This window comes from Marmota marmota, unplaced genomic scaffold (assembly GCF_001458135.2).
Source record: "Marmota marmota marmota unplaced genomic scaffold, marMar, whole genome shotgun sequence".
Classification (NCBI taxonomy): domain Eukaryota; kingdom Metazoa; phylum Chordata; class Mammalia; order Rodentia; family Sciuridae; genus Marmota; species Marmota marmota.
Window position 1 is genome coordinate 4,114,073 of NW_026000224.1, and position 23,633 is coordinate 4,137,705.

General features: G+C 56.9%; 1 protein-coding gene across 1 annotated transcript in view; it reads right to left on the reverse strand.

Annotated features, from left to right (window-relative positions):
* Positions 1–23,633, reverse strand: part of Arhgef10 (Rho guanine nucleotide exchange factor 10) — an 88,862-nt gene that overhangs the window by 37,492 nt on the left and 27,737 nt on the right. The window contains exons 8-17 of the mRNA XM_048792814.1: positions 20,750–20,913; positions 18,823–18,939; positions 16,527–16,641; positions 14,514–14,620; positions 9,900–9,977; positions 9,489–9,668; positions 7,842–7,958; positions 6,520–6,612; positions 5,058–5,228; positions 3,530–3,675 (exon numbers count right to left, since the gene is read on the reverse strand). Of these exons, the coding sequence (XP_048648771.1) occupies positions 3,530–3,675; positions 5,058–5,228; positions 6,520–6,612; positions 7,842–7,958; positions 9,489–9,668; positions 9,900–9,977; positions 14,514–14,620; positions 16,527–16,641; positions 18,823–18,939; positions 20,750–20,913 (1,288 nt within the window). The remainder of the gene's footprint in view (positions 1–3,529; positions 3,676–5,057; positions 5,229–6,519; positions 6,613–7,841; positions 7,959–9,488; positions 9,669–9,899; positions 9,978–14,513; positions 14,621–16,526; positions 16,642–18,822; positions 18,940–20,749; positions 20,914–23,633) is intronic.

Below are 23,633 nucleotides of genomic sequence, written 5' to 3' on the forward strand. Positions count from 1 at the left end.
ACCAGGGAGCAGGAGTAAGGGTGATGGTGAGGACCAGGGAGCAGGAGTAAGGGTGATGGTGAGGACCAGGGAGCAGGAGTAAGGGTGATGGTGAGGACCAGGGAGCAGGAGTAAGGGTGATGGTGAGGACCAGGGAGCAGGAGTAAGGGTGATGGTGAGGACCAGGGAGCAGGAGTAAGGGTGATGGTGAGGACCAGGGAGCAGGAGTAAGGGTGATGGTGAGGACCAGGGAGCAGGAGTAAGGGTGATGGTGAGGACCAGGGAGCAGGAGTAAGGGTGATGGTGAGGACCAGGGAGCAGGAGTAAGGGTGATGGTGAGGACCAGGGAGCAGGAGTAAGGGTGATGGTGAGGACCAGGGAGCAGGAGTAAGGGTGATGGTGAGGACCAGGGAGCAGGAGTAAGGGTGATGGTGAGGACCAGGGAGCAGGAGTAAGGGTGATGGTGAGGACCAGGGAGCAGGAGTAAGGGTGATGGTGAGGACCAGGGAGCAGGAGTAAGGGTGATGGTGAGGACCAGGGAGCAGGAGTAAGGGTGATGGTGAGGACCAGGGAGCAGGAGTAAGGGTGATGGTGAGGACCAGGGAGCAGGAGTAAGGGTGATGGTGAGGACCAGGGAGCAGGAGTAAGGGTGATGGTGAGGACCAGGGAGCAGGAGTAAGGGTGATGGTGAGGACCAGGGAGCAGGAGTAAGGGTGATGGTGAGGACCAGGGAGCAGGAGTAAGGGTGATGGTGAGGACCAGGGAGCAGGAGTAAGGGTGATGGTGAGGACCAGGGAGCAGGAGTAAGGGTGATGGTGAGGACCAGGGAGCAGGAGTAAGGGTGATGGTGAGGACCAGGGAGCAGGAGTAAGGGTGATGGTGAGGACCAGGGAGCAGGAGTAAGGGTGATGGTGAGGACCAGGGAGCAGGAGTAAGGGTGATGGTGAGGACCAGGGAGCAGGAGTAAGGGTGATGGTGAGGACCAGGGAGCAGGAGTAAGGGTGATGGTGAGGACCAGGGAGCAGGAGTAAGGGTGATGGTGAGGACCAGGGAGCAGGAGTAAGGGTGATGGTGAGGACCAGGGAGCAGGAGTAAGGGTGATGGTGAGGACCAGGGAGCAGGAGTAAGGGTGATGGTGAGGACCAGGGAGCAGGAGTAAGGGTGATGGTGAGGACCAGGGAGCAGGAGTAAGGGTGATGGTGAGGACCAGGGAGCAGGAGTAAGGGTGATGGTGAGGACCAGGGAGCAGGAGTAAGGGTGATGGTGAGGACCAGGGAGCAGGAGTAAGGGTGATGGTGAGGACCAGGGAGCAGGAGTAAGGGTGATGGTGAGGACCAGGGAGCAGGAGTAAGGGTGATGGTGAGGACCAGGGAGCAGGAGTAAGGGTGATGGTGAGGACCAGGGAGCAGGAGTAAGGGTGATGGTGAGGACCAGGGAGCAGGAGTAAGGGTGATGGTGAGGACCAGGGAGCAGGAGTAAGGGTGATGGTGAGGACCAGGGAGCAGGAGTAAGGGTGATGGTGAGGACCAGGGAGCAGGAGTAAGGGTGATGGTGAGGACCAGGGAGCAGGAGTAAGGGTGATGGTGAGGACCAGGGAGCAGGAGTAAGGGTGATGGTGAGGACCAGGGAGCAGGAGTAAGGGTGATGGTGAGGACCAGGGAGCAGGAGTAAGGGTGATGGTGAGGACCAGGGAGCAGGAGTAAGGGTGATGGTGAGGACCAGGGAGCAGGAGTAAGGGTGATGGTGAGGACCAGGGAGCAGGAGTAAGGGTGATGGTGAGGACCAGGGAGCAGGAGTAAGGGTGATGGTGAGGACCAGGGAGCAGGAGTAAGGGTGATGGTGAGGACCAGGGAGCAGGAGTAAGGGTGATGGTGAGGACCAGGGAGCAGGAGTAAGGGTGATGGTGAGGACCAGGGAGCAGGAGTAAGGGTGATGGTGAGGACCAGGGAGCAGGAGTAAGGGTGATGGTGAGGACCAGGGAGCAGGAGTAAGGGTGATGGTGAGGACCAGGGAGCAGGAGTAAGGGTGATGGTGAGGACCAGGGAGCAGGAGTAAGGGTGATGGTGAGGACCAGGGAGCAGGAGTAAGGGTGATGGTGAGGACCAGGGAGCAGGAGTAAGGGTGATGGTGAGGACCAGGGAGCAGGAGTAAGGGTGATGGTGAGGACCAGGGAGCAGGAGTAAGGGTGATGGTGAGGACCAGGGAGCAGGAGTAAGGGTGATGGTGAGGACCAGGGAGCAGGAGTAAGGGTGATGGTGAGGACCAGGGAGCAGGAGTAAGGGTGATGGTGAGGACCAGGGAGCAGGAGTAAGGGTGATGGTGAGGACCAGGGAGCAGGAGTAAGGGTGATGGTGGGGACCCGGGGAGCAGGAGTAAGGGTGATGGTGGGGACCCGGGGAGCAGCATCAAGGACGGCAGTTCCTGGACACATAGGCACCAGCCACTTTTCCAGCCAGCTCACGGGCCTCCTGACCTTGCTCCCACAGACCCTGCCAGGCGTCCGTCCATGCCCTCATCCCCCTATACTGACAAGGAGTCTGCGGCTTCTTAGAGAGGGTGCTTTTCAAAGTCCTGAGAAGGTCACTGGGTTCGTGTACTGAGGGCCTCCCTGACCTGTGAGGTCCTTGTGTCCACCAGGCGTCCCTGCTCTTCTGGTCATGCAGCAGAGAGGGGCATCTGTGGGAGTGCTGGGGAGTGTCTCCCGAGGCTCTGGGAGGAGGGGTCCTGCACGTTGTGCTACCCGACTTCCATGGTGCCAGTGCCCCAGTGGGGCCTGTCGGGCTAGAGGTACAGCACTGGCCTCCCAAATGCTGCGAGTCTAACGACCAGCTCTGGCAAGCCGAAGAAGCTGGCTCCACTCTGCCACGTCTTGTTCTGGAAAGCTCCAGGGAGGTCTCGTTACTCTCAAACCAGGGCCTCCTGCTCTGCCTGTGTGCATCTTCTTGGATTTACTCAACTTCTACGACAGGCCACACTGCTTAAGTGGAAGAGCCTGCCAGGCCCAGTGGTGCACACCTGTAACCCCAGTGACCCAGGAGGCTGAGGCAGGAGGATCGCAAGGTCAAAGTGAACCTCAGCAATTTAGCAAGGCCCTAAGCAATTTAGTGAAATATAAAAAGGGCTGAGGACGTGGCTCCGTAGTTAAGCGCCCCTGAGTTCAATCCCTGGTCCAAAATAAAGAAATAAATAAAAATAAAGCGGAGAACTCCCAAAACCCCTCCATGTCGTACACTACGCCTGATGTGCCCAAATTGAAGGAGTCGGCCAAAATGCATTCACAGGGAGGCAGCAGGGAAAAGAAGCATCTGAGCCACAACAGAGAACTCCGAGGACAGTGGCAGCTCCGAGGGCCTGGGTCCAGGGCCTGCTCCCCAGCACTGTCTGAGGAGCGGTTCCCAGGGTGTCACCCTCGGCCAGCAGGGCCCCTGGACTCGCTCCTGGCCCCCTCCCTCACAGCTCCACCTGGGCGGGCAGTGACCCCGGGGAGCAAAGCACCTGGTGTCAGGCAGGCGCAGCCCAGCGTGGTGGCCAGCGGCAGGCCCGCTCTTACCGGGGGCTGGCCGTGGCACACATCAGCACGTCGTTGAGCATGAACAGCCGGCGCTCCTTGGTCTTGACCACTTCACCCCTGTCGTTGTAAACCGTCTCGATCACGTCGTCGGACCGGATGAGGTACCGACTTCCACTGCTGAGGAGCTGTATGTTGAAATGACACCAGTCACCACTGAGTCCACCCAGAAAATGAAAGAGGATGAGGAGAGGTCTTCCAAAGAGGGGGCTGCAGCATCAGTCCCACAGACTGTTGAGGAGCCCACGTCCTCCTGCTCACCCAGGTGTGGGGTGCGGGGCTCGAGGTGCGCCTCTCACCGACATCAGCTTCGCAGCTGCCCTCTGTGGTAGGCCCAGGACGCAACCTCCCTTTGCCTGTCACCGGACACGACCCCCTGAACCTGCTGCGCCCCTCACCCTCCACTCCGGAGCCTACACCCCTTGCTTGCAGCACCAACAACCTGCAGGAGCTCTTCGCCGACTACTCTCCTGAGCGCCAGGGAGCACGCTGGTGAGCCTCTGAGCTCTCACAGGATGCCATGTTCTAGTCCCCTGGGCCGGACAGGAGTCAGGCCTCTGCAAGCTCGTGCCAGCCGATGAGTGACAGGCCCCAGAGAAGTCCACTTCCAATAGTTAGTCGACAGGGGCTCAGGGTCCTCGGCCCAGGGGATCTACCGCCCTCTTGAGCCTGAACCTAGGCCACTGCCTGGCTATACACAGGCGGTGCAGATGCCCGCCTCCCAGCTGGCCTCTCCCGAGAGCCCAGGAAGAGCCAGGCAGGTCTCACTGACGGGCCACTCCACGGTGCAGCGCCCATGTGCCTGGCTCACTCTGCCCACATGTGTTCACATGTGTGAGAGCTGCAGGGAAGTGTGACGTCAGCTGACCACGTCAAGAACACGGCTGGCGCCTTCTCTCCTTCCTTAAGAATATCCCAACGTGAGGCGCTCGGAGAACTGAGGAAACTGCTGCTCAGACTGCATCCCTGCGAAGTTCTCAGGGTCAGACCACTGACTGTCCTCACCAAGCAGGAAACCACTCCCACTGAGGAAAAGTGGGCATCCTAGCAACCCTGACCACGACGTGTGATCACACAGCTCCCACCACACACCTCCCGGGGCCGGGGGCCGGGGGCCAGGGCGGCTTAACAAAATAGGGGGAGGCACACTGCTGCAGGAAACCTGCTTGGCAGACATGAACCTGCATCTGCACGGGTCCTCACCACAGCCAGCTCGGACCTGCAGGGGGCACGAAGGCATCGCTGTCCAGAACAGAACTCAGTGAAGCCAGAGAGCTGCTCCGGCCTTCCCGGGCGCGGGCCCAGCGGGGGAGCTCCCGAGTCTAGGAACCCTTTCCCAAGAAGACTCGGAGACGGACAGACCACCAAGGTCTGCGTGAGGCCTCACCTCCGTCCCACCCAGAGACCTGAGCCCAGGGACGGACCCCCGCCCCGTGGTGGGAGGGCTGAGGTGAGGGCCCGTGGTGTGGAGCAGGAGCAGGCGCAGCGCAGGAGGAGCGAACGTCTCTACCTTGTCCAGGTACCTTTCGTTCACGGCTTTGGCTATCTGTCTGATCTCACAGCGCTGGTCCGCGTCCCTCTTTCTTTCGTTCAACTTCTCTGCTAAGGTTTCGAGCTCTGTCAGCGCCATCTGCAGGGGCAGCCTGTCAGGGTGTCCTTTGGACGTGTTCTTCAGCATGTCCTGGGAGCAAGAGGTAAAAGGCAGGCGGTCAGCACACACATGCTTCCAGCTGCTGTGCTCGAAGGCACCACTCAGCGGGATGGGGGGGCGACAGTGTGGCCTCGGCTGGGAGAGGGCTGCAAGCAGAGGGAGCCTCTGGGCAGCTCCTTTCACAACAGCAAATGGTGTGACTAGTGCAAAACACAGCGCTCTGCCGTCATCCCAGGGGCGTGGGAGACTGAGGCAGGAGGATCGCAAGTTTGAGGCCAGCATCTGCAACTTAGCAAGGCCCTAAGCAACTCAGCAAGGCCCTGTCTCTAAGTAAAATATAAAAAGGTTGTCTGAGAAACGGTCTCTAGAATGTGACCAAGCGGTTGGTGCCTTTCTCATCTAGGGCCTGGCACACACACCCATGCACAGATGCGTCCTCGACAACCCTTTCCCCTGGGTTTCCCAGCAGTGGTGAGTGTGCAGCGGTGCCGTGCGGTGCCCAGCAGGGCCAAGTGCCCAGCGCCTCCCAAACCTGCTCCGGGCAGCAGAGCTCTCCGGGCACGCACAGGCAGACCTGGCAGGCCTGCTGTGCCTCTCCCCCAACAGCACCGCCTGCTCCCACCCGTGCCCCACCCTGGTCACTCCCACAATATCTCAAGTTCGCACTGCGGTCACATCTGTCTGTGGTCAGTGATTTCAATGTCACTATTGTCATTGTTCTGGGGCGCCACGTACTGTGTCCACAGAAAATGGTGATCTAACAGCATCCATTCTGAGGGCTCCCCAGCTCTCCCCGCTCTGTGGCCTCCCCACCTCCCGGCACAGGCTCAATGAGACCCACAATGACCCTGCGGGGGCCAAGTGTTCGAGGGAAAGGAAGCACCCGCATCTCCCCTGTGACCAAAGGCACGACTGAGCCTAGAGAGGAAGGCAGTCGGAGCAGACGGCTGGGTCTAAACCTCCTGCACCACAGCCACACTGAGGACGTGACGGAGGTTCCCGCAGGACGCAGAGGCGCGGCTCCCGTGAACACAGGGCGGTGAGGGGGCTGTCACCCTTGGGGCTACAGGTGACTGTGTCCTGCCATTCCCCATGAAAAGTGCCTGAGAGCACCATCAGGAGACACTTAGCCACCCTCCAGGTGAGGCCCATCCGCTGGCAGGTGCCAAGGCCCTGCGACTGCCTGCAGAGCACAGCAAGTCTCTTGCAGGGATCCCACCTGCCCTGCCCCACCTGCCACCAAAGGGCACACAGAGGCTGCTCCAGTGCACGATGTGAGAGTGGGCTGGCCGGAGCCACAGGACGGAGGCCATCTCCTTACCTGGAGCAGGAGGATGAACTGCGGGAACCTCTGGATGGGCTTCATCATCAGGCTGTAGAGTGTGACCCTGTCCGGACTGCGCTCCTGGCTCTGCTGTGGGGAGAGCACGGCTCACTCACTGAGGCCAGTCACCTGCTGGGCTGTGTGCCCATCACACAGACGGGGTGCCCTGACAGGTATCCAGACCTGCAGGCGGCCCTTACTCCAGGAGGAAAAACATCCATCAATCTGTGGGAAACACTCCATGCCCTCTTCTGGGGAGAGCCTGGGGCCACTACTTTCCCAGAAGGGCCATGTTTACCATCTTAGATGCCCTGGGTTCAGTCCTGGCCAGTCTGGCCCCAGGAGAGGACGGCCGCCTCTTCTGCTGCTTGGAGCAGAAGAAGGTCCTGGTGCCCAAGGGTCACCTTGGCCCACTTCTCTGTGCCTCGCAGGAGACATCAACTGGGTTGGACCACTGACCAGCTGAGGCTGTGGGCAGTCCTGACTTGGGGCTGCACCTGGCGTCGTCAGCTCTCCCAGCATGGGCAGCCACACACTGCCCTAGAGCACTGTTAGCTGTGCCACCCCAAGATGCAGGACAGCCAGCACACCCATCAGTGGTGCTGCGTGGCCTCCACACCACAGCCGACACCTCAGAGGCTGCAGCAACGTCCTCAGAGGAAGTGAGATGGCTACTCGTCACACTTCTTTCCCCCAAGAGAAAGACATGGACAGCCTCAGGACTCGGCACTGCAGCCCGCCACCTGGGCAACTGCGACAGGCCAGCAGCCGCAGGGTCCACTCTGGCGATAAGACAGGCGGGGACACTCGGCTTAGAGGACAGTGCTGTGCACACACCCTGGCCGTAGCCTCCTGCGTGGCTACCTGACCTCACTCCAGTGCCTGCTGGGGAGCCACTGTCCACCATGCAAATCCAGAGTCAGCAGGGCCCTGCGCTTGCTCCAGCAGGCGCCAGGAGGCACAGGACCCCCCACCCCGCCACGTGGGGTCTGCCTTCCCAGGGCTCTGCTTGCCACCCTGACTCAGAGGGGCATCTCCAACCCAGAATCTTGCCTAGGTTTCCTTCACCCCAGGAAGGTGGCCAAGGCAGCTGTGGGAGCTGACCTTCATTGTCTGTCCACCCATATGCTTTCAAGGATGGACAAGAGTTACTTTCAAAAGCTACCTTTGAGGCCCAAAACCACACCTAAGGTTCTGTGGGTACAGCCACTTCTGTTACAACTCCAGGCCTGCGAGGCGGGGTCTGCAAAGGGCACCGTGAGTGCTTCCACGTGAACTCGCCTTCCAAGGGCACCCAAACCCCGGGGCCACGTGCTCACCTTCAGGAATTCCAGGAAAGCAGGCTTCACGGCACAGGTCTTCTTCAGCATGGCCACGGCTGTGCTGAAGTTGTTCACATACTCGCTGTAGGCATCCAGCACCATGGACTTGGAGAACTGCGGCAAGGGGGAGGGCGACACATGGCGTCCAAGCTCTGCCCGCCAGCCCACAGTGGCCCTCCAGGCGTGCCAGGGTCCTGCGGCCTTCCCTCTGCCCACTGTGGAGCTCCCTGTGGCTGGCTGGCCTCACCTCCCCCCACCCAAGGCCTCTCAGTGTCCTTATTCTAAACTGTGTTGATCTGGGTTTCAACTGTGACATCCCTCCCGCCCACAGACGGCCCTCTCTGCTTCCTGCCTAGCTGCCCTTGCTGGACTCAACCTGCACTAGAGAGCAAGGATCACTAGGTGGTGGTCCCAGCTCTCTGAGACACAGGCGTCCACCTTCCCCAGGAACACAGGGCAGGACAACAACGCTTCTCCAGCTCGGGTCCCTACCCTGTGCGTTCATTTTCCTAAAGACACACAGGTTTCAAGAAGCAGGTACAGTTGCCCCTGGCATCAATTCCAGAGACTTGAAAATCATTCCGTGTTCTTCCCTGAGGATCTGTGTGTCCTCAGAAAGTCAGCACCCCAACCCCGGTAGGGACCAGGGTGACTGCTACTGAGAGGGGCAGGCTTCCACCTAAATGGCAGCTTACAAAAGGCCCCCACCTTAAAACAGGTTTCCAGGGTAAATCTGAAATAAATACAGAACCCAGGCAGAAAACGTAAAGTAAGCATCCAGTATTCTTCTGTCTGCCATAGGATCTGTGAAGGACATCGCGCGGATCTTTTGGTAAGAACTTGGTTTCCACATTATCTTCAAAACATCCTACCAAGAAAACCTGCCTTTCGCCATGAGAGTAGCATTCCTTTAATAAGCACTTGAAAACTCCAAGCTTACACCCACTGGTAGCATCATTTTCTTAAAGGATTACAGAAACCCCTTTGTTCTCTCCACAGCTTCTAGGGAGAGGCAGGAATCCAGCCAGCACGTGACAGGGAAGACCCCCCCCAGGGCCGGGATAAAATGGCCCAAGGCTGCCCAGGCAGGAATTCAGTGCAGGGGTTTCTGGCAGCTGCTTCTCCTGCCAGGAAACGGCATGAAGCTGTTGCAACATGACTTTCCTGGCTGTGCTGCGGGGCCCAGACCTGGACCTACACACATTGAGGACAACATCACGTGTCTTCCTACCACACGAATTCTACCTTCCCAGAAAGTGAGACGGAGGCAGGAGGGTCCAGCGAGAGGGCGCTTCCTGACCCTCTGCAATGCCACCAACAAGTGGGTCCTCCTTCCGCAACTCACCAGCAGAGCCAGCGATGCTGGTGCGTCCAAGACCGACATGGCACGACCTCAAGCAGGTCCAGGCACACCCTTTGCCTGACCCTCTCTGGCTCCCCCGGCCTCCCTGGAAGGCCCCTGGTGGTTCCCTTGCATGACTGGGTCAGGGCACTGCCACCTCCGAACCGGGTCCTGTGGCTCTCCAGTGCTCTGGGGGCGGAGCCCTGATCCTACATGACGATGCCAGGCATCCGTGGCCAAACAGCCCGCGAGGGGAAGGGGACACGCACAAGCCACGGGGCTTTGGGTAGAGGCTGGATTACCGAGGCCACAAAGACGTCGCCAATGGTCTCCACGGCATCCCACTCAGACACGCGGCTGGCCAGTGCGATCTGGAACATGGAGTGGCACTGCAGGATCTCCCTGACCCGGTAGAACACCACCTTCCGCTTCCTGTCACTCAGGAGCCGCGGTTCCGTCTCCGACAGTGGCTTCTCGTATTGCTGAAGCCACAGCCAATGCAGCGCAGAGGGTCGAGGGAGGGAAAGAACACCTGAGAATAGCTCAGCCAGTGACCCTGACTTCAAGACAAACGGCAGGACATAGACAACACTTCCAGAGTTTTCAAACTTGAGTGCTATGTGTTCATAAATATATAAAACTTACAGGCGCATGTAAAACATGTGTGATTGAAAGTACCTAAGTAAACAAGGATGATAAAAAACAAGCGGTACCTCCAGAATCCTCTTAAGTGCGTCAACATAGTTCTTTTCACTTTCAACAATGGAACCCAGAATATATCTTCTCACAACCTATTAGAAATTTGGAAACAGAATGGGAGAAAATTGCTTCAAATACATACAAATAAACTTTAATACTAAGTTGAGGTTTGTTGCTGAAAGTAAGTTTTTTTTTTTTGGTACCAGGGACTGAACTCAGGGGCACTTGACCACTGAGCCACATCCCCAGCCCTATTTTGTATTTTATTTAGAGGCAGGGTCTGACTGAGTTGCTTGGAGGCTTCACTACTGCTGAGGCTGGCTTTGAACTCGAGATCCTCCTGCCTCAGCTTCCTGAGCCGCTGGGGTTATAGGTGTGTGCTATCGTGCCTGGCTCCTAAGTTTTGTTTTTTAAATAGTAGGTACGGAAAACCTCCAAAATCCTCTTAAATATTTTAAATGTTTTGTTCAGTAGCATTACAGGTATAAAACACTTCCTCTATTAATATAATTATATGACCTTTTAAATCTCAAATTATAAACCATAACTACAGCAGGAAAAATAAAACCATAGTTCTAAAAACAAATAAAGTCACTAATGTAACAATAGTAAGCTGAATTAACAATTGTACTTCATGTGCTCAACACCGTTAGATGATATTTCATGTTTAATTAATTATAAAAAACCAGTTGCAGTTTTGATCAAAGAATGCTATTAGCAACACTCATTGAAATCGTTATTCCAAAGTCATGGGAACACAGAGAGCTTGTTGAATGTGGAGGAACTGGTTCTGTAGTTTTCTCTCTGCAAAGACCCTGTGACCACGCAAAGGTCCCCCTGTGATGCCAGGTGTGCAGGGGAGGAGTCACTCCGGTCACAGAGGGTGCTTGCCTTCCCAAGGCTCACACATCTCCCTGCACTGCCTCTCGGCACTGAAGCCCAGGGAGTGCAAACCTGGGGCTTGAGGTGCCTGCAAGAGGCTGACGCCAACACCCAACACCGGCATGTCACCTGAGCACTGCAGCAGGAGTCAGCCAATGTGTGGAAAACCAGGCAGGGTGTCACAGCAGAGCTGCACCAGGGCCTGCGTGTGCATGCACACATACACACATGCCACACCTCACAATGCACATGTTGCACCCTACATGCATACATACATCACACTTCACAGTGTGCATGCCATCCCACATATGTGCACACGCTACACCTCACACACGCACATGCCACACATGTACAGTCACACCTTACGTGTGTACACACTTCACACATGCACACATGTGCATACATGTCATGCCACACGTCAAACGTGTATACATGCCACACCTCACATGTGTGTACACACCTCACACCTCACACGTGCACACTCATGCAGACATCATGCCACACATGTAGATACACACCACAGGCGGATGGATACATGCTACACCTCACACACTAGCCAAGGTCCTACTGAGTGATAGTGACTGAGGGTGCTGCAGTGCCACCTGGTGGACAAAGAGCATTTTCCACAGAGGAAACGCCTGCTGTTAAGATGGCAGAATAACCAAGATTCATGGAATCATCATTCTCTTTACAAAACAGACTACAGATTTAATTCATAAAAATAACAAAAACAAATCCTTCCAGAACATCTACGGAAACGTATATGTTTCTTAAAATACAGGTGTGGCTGGGGTTGGAGACAAACAGGACTGAGCAACCTAGTAGCCACAGCATGACCTTGACCTTGGCTGGCTCACAGGCACGGGCTGAGCAGACTCTTCATTCTAAAATGATCCTCACATCTTCAAATCTCCCCCATTCTTCCTTCCAAAACTCAGACTCCACACACCATCTCAAGGGTCAGGCCCCCTGCATGCGTGTGCATGTGCGTCTTGAGATGCTAGAAACACGTGAGGGCAAGGTGCTGAACTGGTATGAGGTATTAAAATGCAAAACCAAAAGCAATCTCCCAGATTCCATGCCGCTGCAGGTAACGTCCACCTTCGTGGGCAGCTAGAATTGACATATCAAGTAACATGCCCAGATTGGGTGGGGGGGACAGGAGAGGGTCCAGTGTCTTCCCAACAATGACCAATCCAAGGTCAAGATCAAGGTCGAGGAAGAGAATGTGCAAAACAGAAGGAACAAACAAGGGGAAGTGGACCACCAAGGAGGGCAACTGACTTGAAGGACACAGGTCTGGTGGAGGAGCCAGACCAGGGAGGTTCTGGACCAGTCCACAGCCACCCTGCTGGGCACAACATGCATGGGTCCAGGAGGGTGACAGGCAGGACGCGGTGTCCTCAGAAACCAGCGGTCTTTTTCAGGAAATGAACAAGGGCTTCCTCCATCCCCGGAAGCAGGGCGCGTAAAGTATGCTCAGCACACAGCCTTCCCAGCTAGTCATGTTACCTTTTTCCCATTTTTCAAAGGCGAAAAGAAGGGGAATTCAAAAGCACCACCTCCAGTTTAACCTTTAAAGACAAAACTCCCACGGAGAATGCAGCTAACAATAGCAAAATCAAACCACGGGAACCTGACTGTAAGAAGCAAGCTGAATGGAAAACACCGCATCCTAAGTGCTGGAGGGCAGCAGCAGCCGAGACCCAGCTCTGGCCTTTAGAGCTGCCGTGCTGTGAGGGAGCACCCGAAGCCCTTCCTCTGCATTATCTCTGTTGGGTGTGTGGGAGATTCCCCTTCTCGAGAACATCATGGAATCCTTTACCCTTGCCCCTCCTCTCCAAAGGGCGCCAAGCCAAGAGCACCAAATTCAGGTTTCCTTGACCAATCCCCAGAGGACCCAGTGTCTGCTCACTGAGTCACCTGCCAATCAGCACCAGCCACATCCCCTATGCCACCCTTCTTAAGCCAAAGCTTGTGTAGGCACAAGCTCTCTCCTCTGTCCTCTTCTTTCTCTCCTCTCTCTACCCTTTCTCTTTCTCTCTCTCTCTCTTCCTGTGCTCTCTTTCTCTCTGCCTCTCCCTTTCTTCCCCTTTGGGTTGAATTTCCGTCTCGCCTTCCAATCTCCCTAGTTCTTCCTGCATGGCCAGGAAGACCTCATTAGCTGTTAGCACTGCCATTTCACACAGAGCAGAGAATGGGCTCAAAGGCAGCATGAGGTCCTTGCTTAGCATCTGGATGGCCATCTTTTTTTTAAAATAATTATTTTTTAGTTGTAGTTGGACACAATACCTTTATTTCATTCATATATTTCTATGTGGTGCTGAGGATCGAACCCAGGGTCTCGCATGTGCAAGGCGAGTGCTCTATCGCTGAGCCACAACCCCAGCCCCTGGATGGTCATCTTTTTTTTTTTTTTAATATTTATTTATTTAGTTAGTTTTTGGCGGACACAACATCTTTGTTGGTATGCGGTGCTGAGGATCGAACCCGGGCCGCACGCTTGCCAGGCGAGCACGCTACCGCTTGAGCCACACCCCGAGCCCTGGATGGTCATCTTAAGGAAAAAGTTTCACTTTCCTGCCCAAGAGCGTTTCTGAGAAAGGCTCACCACTCCCTCATACCAACCCCATCCTTGACCTTCTCCACTGTTCCTCTCCGCTCCCCCAGGCTCCCCAGCCCCTCTCTGCTCGCCCCCCCAGCCTCCCCTGTCCCTCTCCGGGCCCCCCCCCCCGGCCTCCCCCGGCCTCCCCATCCCTCTCCACTCCCCCGGCCACCCCGTTCCTTTCCGCTCCCCGGGCCTCCCCCTCAGTACTAGGGAAACGTCAACCTGCCTTTTGGGCAGAAAATTGACAGCTCCTAGGTATCCTTTTTAACTTAGCATCTTTATGTTGCCTTCCTTGCCTGTCACCGACACATCACCTGTCCATGTTGTTTGGTCACTCTCTCCGTCTATACACTGGCCCTCACCCCTGACCCTAACTTTCCGCCTGTCATCCATCCATCTGTCCATCTGTCCTTCACCTATCCGTCCGTCATCCCTGGTTCTTGTATCCATCACCCACCCATCAACCATCTATCTGTCCATTCACCTCTCCATCTGTCCATGCATGGTCTGCACCATGCTACGACGTAGCACAGAAAAGAACTCAAAAGAACTTGGAAAAGAACTCAAACCCCGTCCAAAACTTCATGCCCTGCCTGTAAGTCCCCTCAAACTCTGTGGCATTATTCTTGCTTTTTAAGTTTTCTTTTCCCTTCACCCGAAGATGACCAGATAGAAACCACTAATTTTTTCTCCCTTTGCCATCTATGATCAATTTTAAGACATGAGGATTATTCCATTAGCTCCTGAAAACTGTTTTCATCTTAATTGTGGCTCCTGAGAACATACACTGACTTTACCACATCACACACTGGCTCTTTGTAAAAGTACCACAACAACACAAACTTGTAAGAATTGTTGCTACAAAGACTGCAATCACTACACATTCCTCAAAATTCCACAAGAGATGGCATTCAGAATACTTCAGGACAAAGTGACCTGACGGAGACTGCGGTAAGACCTGGGTCCCCCGGGAGGGCCCTCCTGGGTGCAGCTGGGACCAAAGGCAGGCAGTGGTGACTGAGAGGACGGAGGGCAGGGTGCCAGGACAGCAGGCACCGACCAACCAGCGCGTGAACACTCGAGTGTCTTCCCACTGGCCCAGGGCACCTGGGCCTTGCCAGCCCGACCCCCGACCCACCTGCTGCTGTGATAAACCCTCGGGCATCGGTGTCAGGACGGCCTCTGGGTGCTTGCAGTCCACATCAATGAACAAACTCTGCTCCTCATCAAGACCAGACCTGTGATCTTGGGAAAAGGTGAAGATCCATGAATCTCACATTCAGATCATGCACTTAGACGCAGCACAGAAAAGTCAGCTGTCGCATGAACCTCTCACACAGACATTTCCATCTCTACGTATACTTTCCTCCCAGCTATTGTTGACTTGAAATTTTAACAACCCAAACAAAATACCCATGAGGAAACTACAGTGTCAATATTTGAAACTGAGCTTCGCAAGGCAGAGGTGTCACTTGGATGGCTGGGAAGGTAGCGTGACGACAAATGTTCTGGTTTCTCAGCCTACCCTCCTGGTCTGAGACCAGGAAGCAAGCAGGTGCCGAGACAGCTCGGAACAAAGCATTTAGGTCAGTGGGCACTCAGGTGGGACTTCCAGTGTTCCTGACTCTGTCTTCTCCTCAGACGAAAGTCTAGGAAAGGACAGTTTCCCCAAAACCAAGAAGTTCAAACTGAAACTACAATAATTTTTAAATGCCAGTCTCCACCAGATGGCTAGAAGACAGAGCGCAGGAATCTCTAAGTGAGAGCAGCCTGAGCTCTCCAACTCCGAGACCCCAAACCCTGGCTGCACAGAGACTAGCTGCGGGGCTTCCCACAGACCCCTGCCCAGGCTCCTCCCTGGGAGGCTGCAGGGCTGGGGTGGGGGCTGGGCACACGGCTTCTCTAAGCACTTTTGAAGTGACTCTGTATAAACCCAGAACTAAGCTCGCACTAGTTTCGTGAGCTGCTCAGGGAATGGAGCCAGAGGGCTCAGGCACCTGTCTGTTGAGTGCTGCAGCTCCCCGGCAGACCCCCAAGACCACCTGCTAAGCCAGAGGTGCACCACAGCTCCTCCCATGGCCTGCACCCGTCCCTCGGGGTACTCGGGACGTGGATCCTGCTGGGGCCTGGGTGGGGCCTGGGTGGGGCCAGGCTGGACATTTCTGACCCACTCCGTCATCTAGGACCCAGACGGACAGAGGTTCTCCTGCGGGCGGCAGAGACCCACAGAATGTGTGCAGGTCCCAGCTGCTCCACCTGAGGACCCTGCAGGTGCTGCTGGAGACCAGGCAGAGGCCATCTCCATGGCAGCGCCCTCGCCTGGTGCCGGGATGCTGCTGGCGCTCTCCTGGAGAGCAGAATTTGCAGCACATTTCCTTAGAATGCTCGAGTCTATCTCCTTCACTAGTGAGGCCACAGGGGTCCTGACGGCCCTCTGTCTGGCTAACTCCAATTCCACACAGGGCTCCTCAGCTGTTCCCTGCAGAGACACCTGCTGCCGAGTGCTTGCTGAGCAGGTGCGTGGGGAGTGCCACGCACACCAGCGCCCGGTGTGTGGATACAGCCATCCAGGAAACAGGTGTTCCAGACCCATCAGAGCCACGGCGCTCGACGGCCCTCCCACAGCCCAACCTGGTGTCCGTGCAGGGAGGACTCCCTCGGACGTCAGTGACCCGGCCTGCAGCTCACTGCCAGCACGCAGTACTTGTGTCCAGGGCCCCAAGGCAAGACCTAGGAAAACGTGAAATCTGACCCAGTGAAGAGGTCCCAGAATCCCGCCGAAACGGCTGCCTCCTTGGCTTGGGACTGTCCCCACAGGACAACCGCCAGGAGCCTGTCCACACGCAACCACTGTGCAGGCTCAGGAAACTCACCGGGGTCCCTGGCGCTATCCTGTGTAGGAAAGGGCATGAGATGGGGGGGAGAGCACGGAGTCGGCTGCCCAGAGCCCTCCTGTACTGTTCTCTGCTTACTGTGTGTGCCCCTCTGGTGACCTGGGGAACTCTCAGCCTAGCAGTGAGGGACCCCTCCACTTGAGGGGGCAGGTTGGGGTAGCTGGGCTGACCCAAACCTTCTCCAGCAAGAAGGGCCAGCTCCAGGACCACGGAGGCCGAGGAACCTGGGTCACATGGCACAAGTTCGGGGTCCTGACCTTGAGATATGAGGGACTTGGTCCTGATGAAGGAGCGGCCCCTCTTCACCGCGGCTCTCGTCTTCTCCAGCCCGTCCTTGGTGCCCTCCCTGGCCGCCTTCATGAGCTTCTGCATCTGCAGGGAGAGGGAGTGGGTGAGGCGGCGCCCAGGACTTGGGCCGCTGGGCTGGGTGTTTTAAAAGAGTACTGTCAAGTAGGCTGGCTTGAGGCGGTGCCTGAGTCTGGGTTTTCTATACGGGAGCACTTCCCTGGTCGTTGTCAGTGTGTGTATGGCTTTGTGGCTTTTTCTCTCATTTATCTGTAAGAATGAAAGGTAAACAGGGACTTGGGACAGCGCCTGCCCTGCCACGGCCTCTGAACGTCAGACCTCACTCTACCACTCTCTCTCAGACAGAGCTCGGCAGAGCCCCTGGCACTGAAGCCACAGAGGCCAAGCTGGCCAAGGCACACCCGGCACCACGCGGTGGGACGGCCCACTGCACTCTCGCGGCTCCAACCTCCTGCGTTCTCCGCAGGACCCTTCCTGAGATGCCCATGAGCAGGCATGGTCAGCTGCTTAGCGGTGCCTCTCTAATGGTCACCAGACCCCACCAGAGCATGGAGCCCCAAGGCAAGGCGGTCAGGCGGTGGTAGACACGTGGGGAAGAAGTGAGGGACAAGTAGACACTCGACATCCCCTAAGGCAACTGCCACCAGCACTCAGGAGCTCTGGGCTCGTGCTGGGACTAACTTCCACCCTTAAGACCTGACACTTGAGGGACTGGCCAGTGCCTGCTCAACGTCCTCTTTCCGAGTACACCCAAGTGACCCTACAGGAGACCAGACAGCACCCTGCCCCACTGGCCCCATGCAGCCCACGGCCCCACCTCTGCCCCCTTCATGTGGCAGGGCATTGCGATGAGCTGGCCGCCCTGAAGGTTTCTCCCCAAGGCCCTGGGCTCCTTCCTATGGGCACCTCTGGCTGCCATTCAACATGTTCACCCCAGTCTGTGAGACGCCCCCACAGGCACCCCAACTCCAGCTTCCACCCTGAACTGGGCCATTCTCTCCAACTACCAAAACACGGAAGCCACTCTCGCCCGCTGCACGCCTGCACAACAGTGGACCATCCACGGCTGGCCAGCCTACGTGGCTTGGTGGCTTCTCGCACATGCCTCTGCCCTTCACCCTGGGGGGGCCTCACATCCCTGCACTGCAGTCCCTCTAGGTCCTGCTCCTTCCTCACCCCAGAGCTGGGCGGCTCCCTGCACCTGGTGCCCGGCCTGACCATGTGGGAAGCAGAGGATGGCTGCCGGACAGGACAGCCCCATGCTGGGTGGCAAAGCAGCTTGGCCTGGGGCTCATCCCTGGCCACATCCCTGCCCAGGCCTCCTGGCTCGGCAGGATTTTCTTCTTCCTGAATGAAAGGTGTCCACCGGGTCTTGTTTCACATGTCTTCTGATCCAAGCTCGGCTAAGTGGGCGGCACTGCACCGCACCCCTTCCACAGGGCCTGGGGTCCCTGGGAGGCCCTGGGGGCAACCCACCACCCTAGACCTGCCACCCTGGCTCTGCTCGGTCCTGTGGAGTCAACCAGAAGGGCCTCTTGCAGCTAGGGCTATTCAGGGTATGACACGTCACGCACAGCGCAGGGTCAAGATGCGGTTGAGGGGAATTACTTGACAGTGCTCTTTTAAAACACATCCAAAGAACTGACCTTTGCAATGTCCACACCCAGCAGTTCTGAAACGTCTTGGCCTGGGAGCTATTCTTTACTCCCTTAAAAACTGTCGTTACGAGTATTTTTTTGTGGTGCTGGGGCCTCGTGGGTGCTAAGCATGTGCCCTACCACTGAACTACACCCCAGCCTTTCCAAGCTAAAGGAGACTCCCAGGGGCATGAGTTTATCTGGGTTTTATTAACAGAAAGTGACAGCAGCAGAAATTAAAACTGAGAATCTTTGACTACTTTTATTAATTTTTATTTAAAAAATAAACCCACGACACATCATCTTCAATGTCGTATTTATGGGAAACTCCTAAATTTTCCAAACCACACAGCAAGGGCCTGTCTTGCCCTTGGGGAGATCTGTGCCTCTGACCCGCTGCCCTGCACACAGGCTCAACACCACCCTCGCAGACCTCCTGCGGCTCCTGTTGCTTGCGAGGCAAGGAGTGTAGAAGGCACACAAAGGCCAGCATCGAAAGCCAGAGGTGCCGGGTGCACCCGAACACTGCTCCAGCCCGGTGGTACAGAGGCCGGGTGTCCGGCGGTCTGCGGGCAGCATCTCTGGCCATGGTTGGGAAGAGCCACACTACCTTGCGCTGGCGCCTGCGCTGCAGCTGCCGCCCCTCCACGGTGCCCACCGTGCTCGCCACCAAGCCTCTCACCTTCTCCTCACAGTGCGCCTTTAAACGGGTGAGGTCATGGGAAAGCTGTGGCATAAAGAGACACAGCTTCAAAACAGGCCCTGCCTGCACAGGGCACCTCAGGGCAAAGGACACTGGCCCCTCTCCTGGGCCCAGGAGTTGTGGCCGTGCGGGACCCACGGCAGCCCTGCTGATGGAGAGGTGAAGGTCTGTGGGCCGGAGACTCCACCAGAGGACACTGCCCTGGCCACCAAGGTGGCAAGTGCACCACACACCCATCAGCACCCGACGTCACTCAGGAGCACCTGGGAGGACAGCCGTGGCCTGGGCAGCACCACGCCTCTGCATCAGTACCCACATGGGAACGCTGCCTGTAGGACTGCCTCCACGCCGCTCCGGCCTCTCACTGACCGGCTGGGCTGGGCTCTTTTGCACTGACCAGCATCTCAAATGCACACCCCCAAGCCCTCTGCTCCTCTGGGGGCGTTTCTCATGTCCACCAGAGAAACTGTTACCGTGTTTAAACTGAGATGTCCCCTGACTCCCCACAACTCATCGCTTTACTCTGGCAGTTTTAAAATATAAACTCTTAGGCTGGAAACCTGACCTTCCTGTGCACACCCCACCTGGTGCTCCTGGCAGGAAACCCAGTTTGGCTGCCTCGCAGGGCTCCACGTCCACAGGCCAGGCCCGTGAGGCCCTGCGTGCTCCTCCAAGCAGGGAAGGGCTGCCCAGTCACTGCACCCTCTCCGACATCCTTGCTGGTGTGCTGGGGGCTCGAGTGGGAACACAGTCCCCTGGGAGGGCAGAGCAGTCGTGCGCTGCCCAACAGGCCCAGCTGCCACGTAAGCCACAGGACAGAACCAAAGGTTTCCCCCGTGTGCTCCAAGCCACCCTTGAATGCTATACCCGAGAACTGCTCTTGAAACCTCAGCTGCCATCAGGAAGGTCTGACCCAGCCCCGTGTTGCCCCAGTGTCCAGAAGGAGCCTGGTGACAAACCTGAGCAGCTGAGCTGACCACGCTCACCACTGAGTTCAGAGAGCACAACGGCTCCAAGCAACCCTGCAACCTGCCAGCCACAGAGACGGGAACTGCATCCGGAACGCGGCCTCTGGTTGTGGGGTCACTGGCCACGGCCACTAGTCACAGTACAAAGGTGTCCAGCCTCAGAGAAGGGCCGCATGTGGCCTGCCTGGTGACCACACCCCGGTATGTGGGACTGGACACGCTGGTACCCAGAGACCCTCCCACAACTGGCCAGAAGACCCCCACCAACAAAAACTGGGCCCCCACCAATGGTGAAGGCTCACTGCAGAGGAGCCTCGGGGAGGAGGCTGCAGCCACGCACAGCCCCACCAGCTCTGGAGTTCACTCCTGGAGGGTTCCACGTTCCTCCCTGGACCCCACCTGTAGGATTTCCACAAAAACATTTAAAGTTCTCCTTAGGAAAAGGTCATCTCAGGCTGCCTGGGACTCCGGACTCATCCCTCCACACGTCCTGAGTCCTTCCGCCTGTGGGGAGACCCGGGCTCTCAGGACTCCACTGAGGAAGCAGAGTGGCACCCATCAGGCCACCGGCTGCGGGCCTGGCACACACAGCAAGCAGGAGCCACAGGGCACCACCAGGACCCACACCACGCCTGGACAGTGAGCCTGCCTGGGGTCCTTTCAGCGATGGAGCCTATGAAGGTGTAACGTCCCAATTACCTATGATCATTCACCCCATGCAAAGATACCTCGTGTTCTCCCAAACTGAATGTCGAGGTCTTAAAAACAGTCCCATAAGTGCCCTGTGAGTAAAATCCACATCTCACAGCCCGTGCATGTGCCGAGGGGGGGGGGGGACAGCCATCCAAGCCTAGACCCACACCTACCTGCTTCTTGTGGCTGCTGCGCAGGAAGGGCCTGGGGACTCCATTCCTGCATTCTGAGTCACTCTGCTCTTCATAGCTTTCAAATTCACTCGAACTCCACCCATACTCCAGAGAACTGTTTCCACCTTCATCTCCGTTCTCCACGTCGTCATAAATCATTTCATCTGAGTGCACAAACACCAAGACAACATTAAAATGGAGAGGCAGCACACCAGCCTGGCCGTGACTTTACCTCGCCATCTAGCCCAGGGGTGGGACACATCCCAGTGCCTGACACGCTTCTTGGAAAGGCGCCACTTGGTGGCTCCTCCACTGGGCAGCTCCTCGGTGGTTCTCATAGGTCCCCAACCCCATCTGCTTCCCAGGGATTTTGCTCTGTGGGAGCCCCCCACAATGACACCAAGTAACTTGTTAGCAACAGCAAACTTTCCATGAAGGAAAGTCACAGGGAAGTGCAGACAGCATAGAAAGATGACAGACAGCTCGATGATGGGCAGATGGCAGGTGGGCAGAGAGACGGCAGATGCTGGCTGGGTGGCTAGGAGGAGGGGTGACAAACAGCTGCTGACTTCCTCTACGCAGATGAAATACTGAAGCACCGACACAGTGCACTTGCTTCAAACAACTGTACAGTTTGCTTTTATGCTAAAAATGGTGATAAAACTTACAATCTGCTAGTGTATTTAAATGCCTTTTTCACACAGGTCATTTCAGAACGAATGAAGACATGTCATATTTATGTCACCAAGTACGATGACAAGGAGCTCTCTGTTAAAACCCCAAGGGCCACCCACGGCATGTGTCCTATGGATGAAGCTGAGCGGTGCCTCCTACAGTGAGTGGGCCAAGGCCTGATGCCCACAAGAGCAAGCCTCCTCCCAGCAGGGGCCAGGACGCCACGATTCCCACTAACAAGCGGCATCAGCAGAACAGTGAGGTGCTCCCCCGCAGTGGTGGCCGCTGGCTCCAGGGCTCCTGGAGGACAGAGGACGTTCTCAGACCCCGAACACCTGCCTTCCTGATCCCAACTGTGCGTCTCGTGCGTCTCAGGGGCACACATGGCTCTGCATGAGGCTGAAGTTTACCAAGGACAAAGGACAGAAGGCAGCCTTCTGCTTAGATGGTCACCTAAGGGCAGTCTACCTGGAAGATGGCATTTCCTGCATCAAGATAAATCCGTATCTCTACGACCTCTACCGCGCAACCTCAGTCCTTCACTGCGGTAAAACCTGGACTAAGAACCCTGAGCAGCGAGGAACACACTCCTCAGGGGGAAGGCGGCGTCTGCCTCTGCTGGAAATGGCCACTTTAAATCCCTGGAAGTTCCAGATCCTCCCCCAGGGCTCCTTCGCCTCCCACAGGTCAGGGCTTGCCCCGCTGGATGGGTGGATGACGACGTAAACATCTACCCTCTGCAATTCCTGGGTTCAGACTCAAGGTTTCCAAAACTGAGGACTGAATCCAGCCCCCACAGCGCCCGCCCGTCCCTCCAGCCGGAGCCCAGGGCCTGCTGGGCCACAAGTCCAGGAGGGATCTAGGTATACACAGCAGCTGCACAGCTTGAGAAGCCGGCAGGGGGTGGCCTCTGTGGCTCCAAAATTCTGCTGAGCCCCTCAGTGCCCTCCCACATGCTGGCCAGGCCAACGCCACCAGGTAGACTCTAGGAGGAACCTGGGCGCAAGGGCAGCTGTCCCAGAGCCATGAGGCGCCTGGCCCCTGGGACTCGGAGTCCAAGGAGGGAGTCTCCGAGCTCACTGCATCCGCTTCATTCAGAGACACGGGAGCGTGGAACTCTGAACGGGTGAAAAGGCACAGGGCGGCGGGCACACCTGCTGCCTACCCAGACACCTGCCCGGAGGCCTCACTGGTCTCACTAGAGACAGAAGTGACTGCTGCCCGTCTAGCTGACCAGCCTCGGTCCTCCAGGTCAGCGCAGGTCACTCCTGCTGGTGCTGTCCCGAAGGACACGTGCACCACCAGCGCTGACCCGTGCCCGTGGCTGGACACTGCCGAGTCCACACTCAGCCTGTCTGGGCTCATCTGCTCTGTGCTTCCTGAGCTTCCCCACCTCTTGCCCTTTACCAGTCGTGCTGGGCCCTGGGCCATGAGTTTCTGGAGGTCCACCTGCGGGGGCCACAGGTTCTCAAGCATGGCCTGACTGTTCATGCCAAGCCTCACGTGTGGGCACCGCATCCCCACTGCCATGGCGTCAGCAGGTGGTCCTGAGGGCAGAGTTCTCAGCGTGTGATCAGGGCCCTTCGTAGGGAGACCCAGGGAGCAGCCTGCCTCCTCCGCTGAGGACGCAGGGAGAAGGCAGAGTACAACCAGGGAGGGGGCCCTGACACCAACCTGCACACAATCGTTGCCTCCTGTCTCTAAGACACCCAGGCTACTGCATTCTGTCACAGTGGCCCAAAGGGCTGAAACAGACGTGAGCCACTACCCAGGAAATACCGACGTGTTCTTCAAAACCTCGGGGCCAGCAAGACACTCGAGGCAAAGAGCATCAGCTCCAGTGGGCAGCACGATCCTGGCCAGGGAAGTGTCGTGCTGACCTCAGAGGACCATCTGGAACAAGATACTTTCAGACCTTGAAAAAGACGCGAAGACACTTGGCTCCCACAGCCACAAGGTTTTCCCTGCAAGGAAAACCAGGGGAGTTGGTCCCTGAGCATCAACTCTCTGCAGTGCTGTCCTCACACAGGGGGCCCCGGCCAACCAGGACCACAGCCCTCCCTGGCAGCCACCTCCTGGCAGACCCAGGGCATATGAGCTCGCGTCCTGTGTAAGCACAGGCTACCTGGCAGGGCCAGTGACCCTACCAGGTAGATGAGCTGGCCTGTAGGCAGTGAGCTGGGGCCCCCCCTCATTTGCACTTACATAA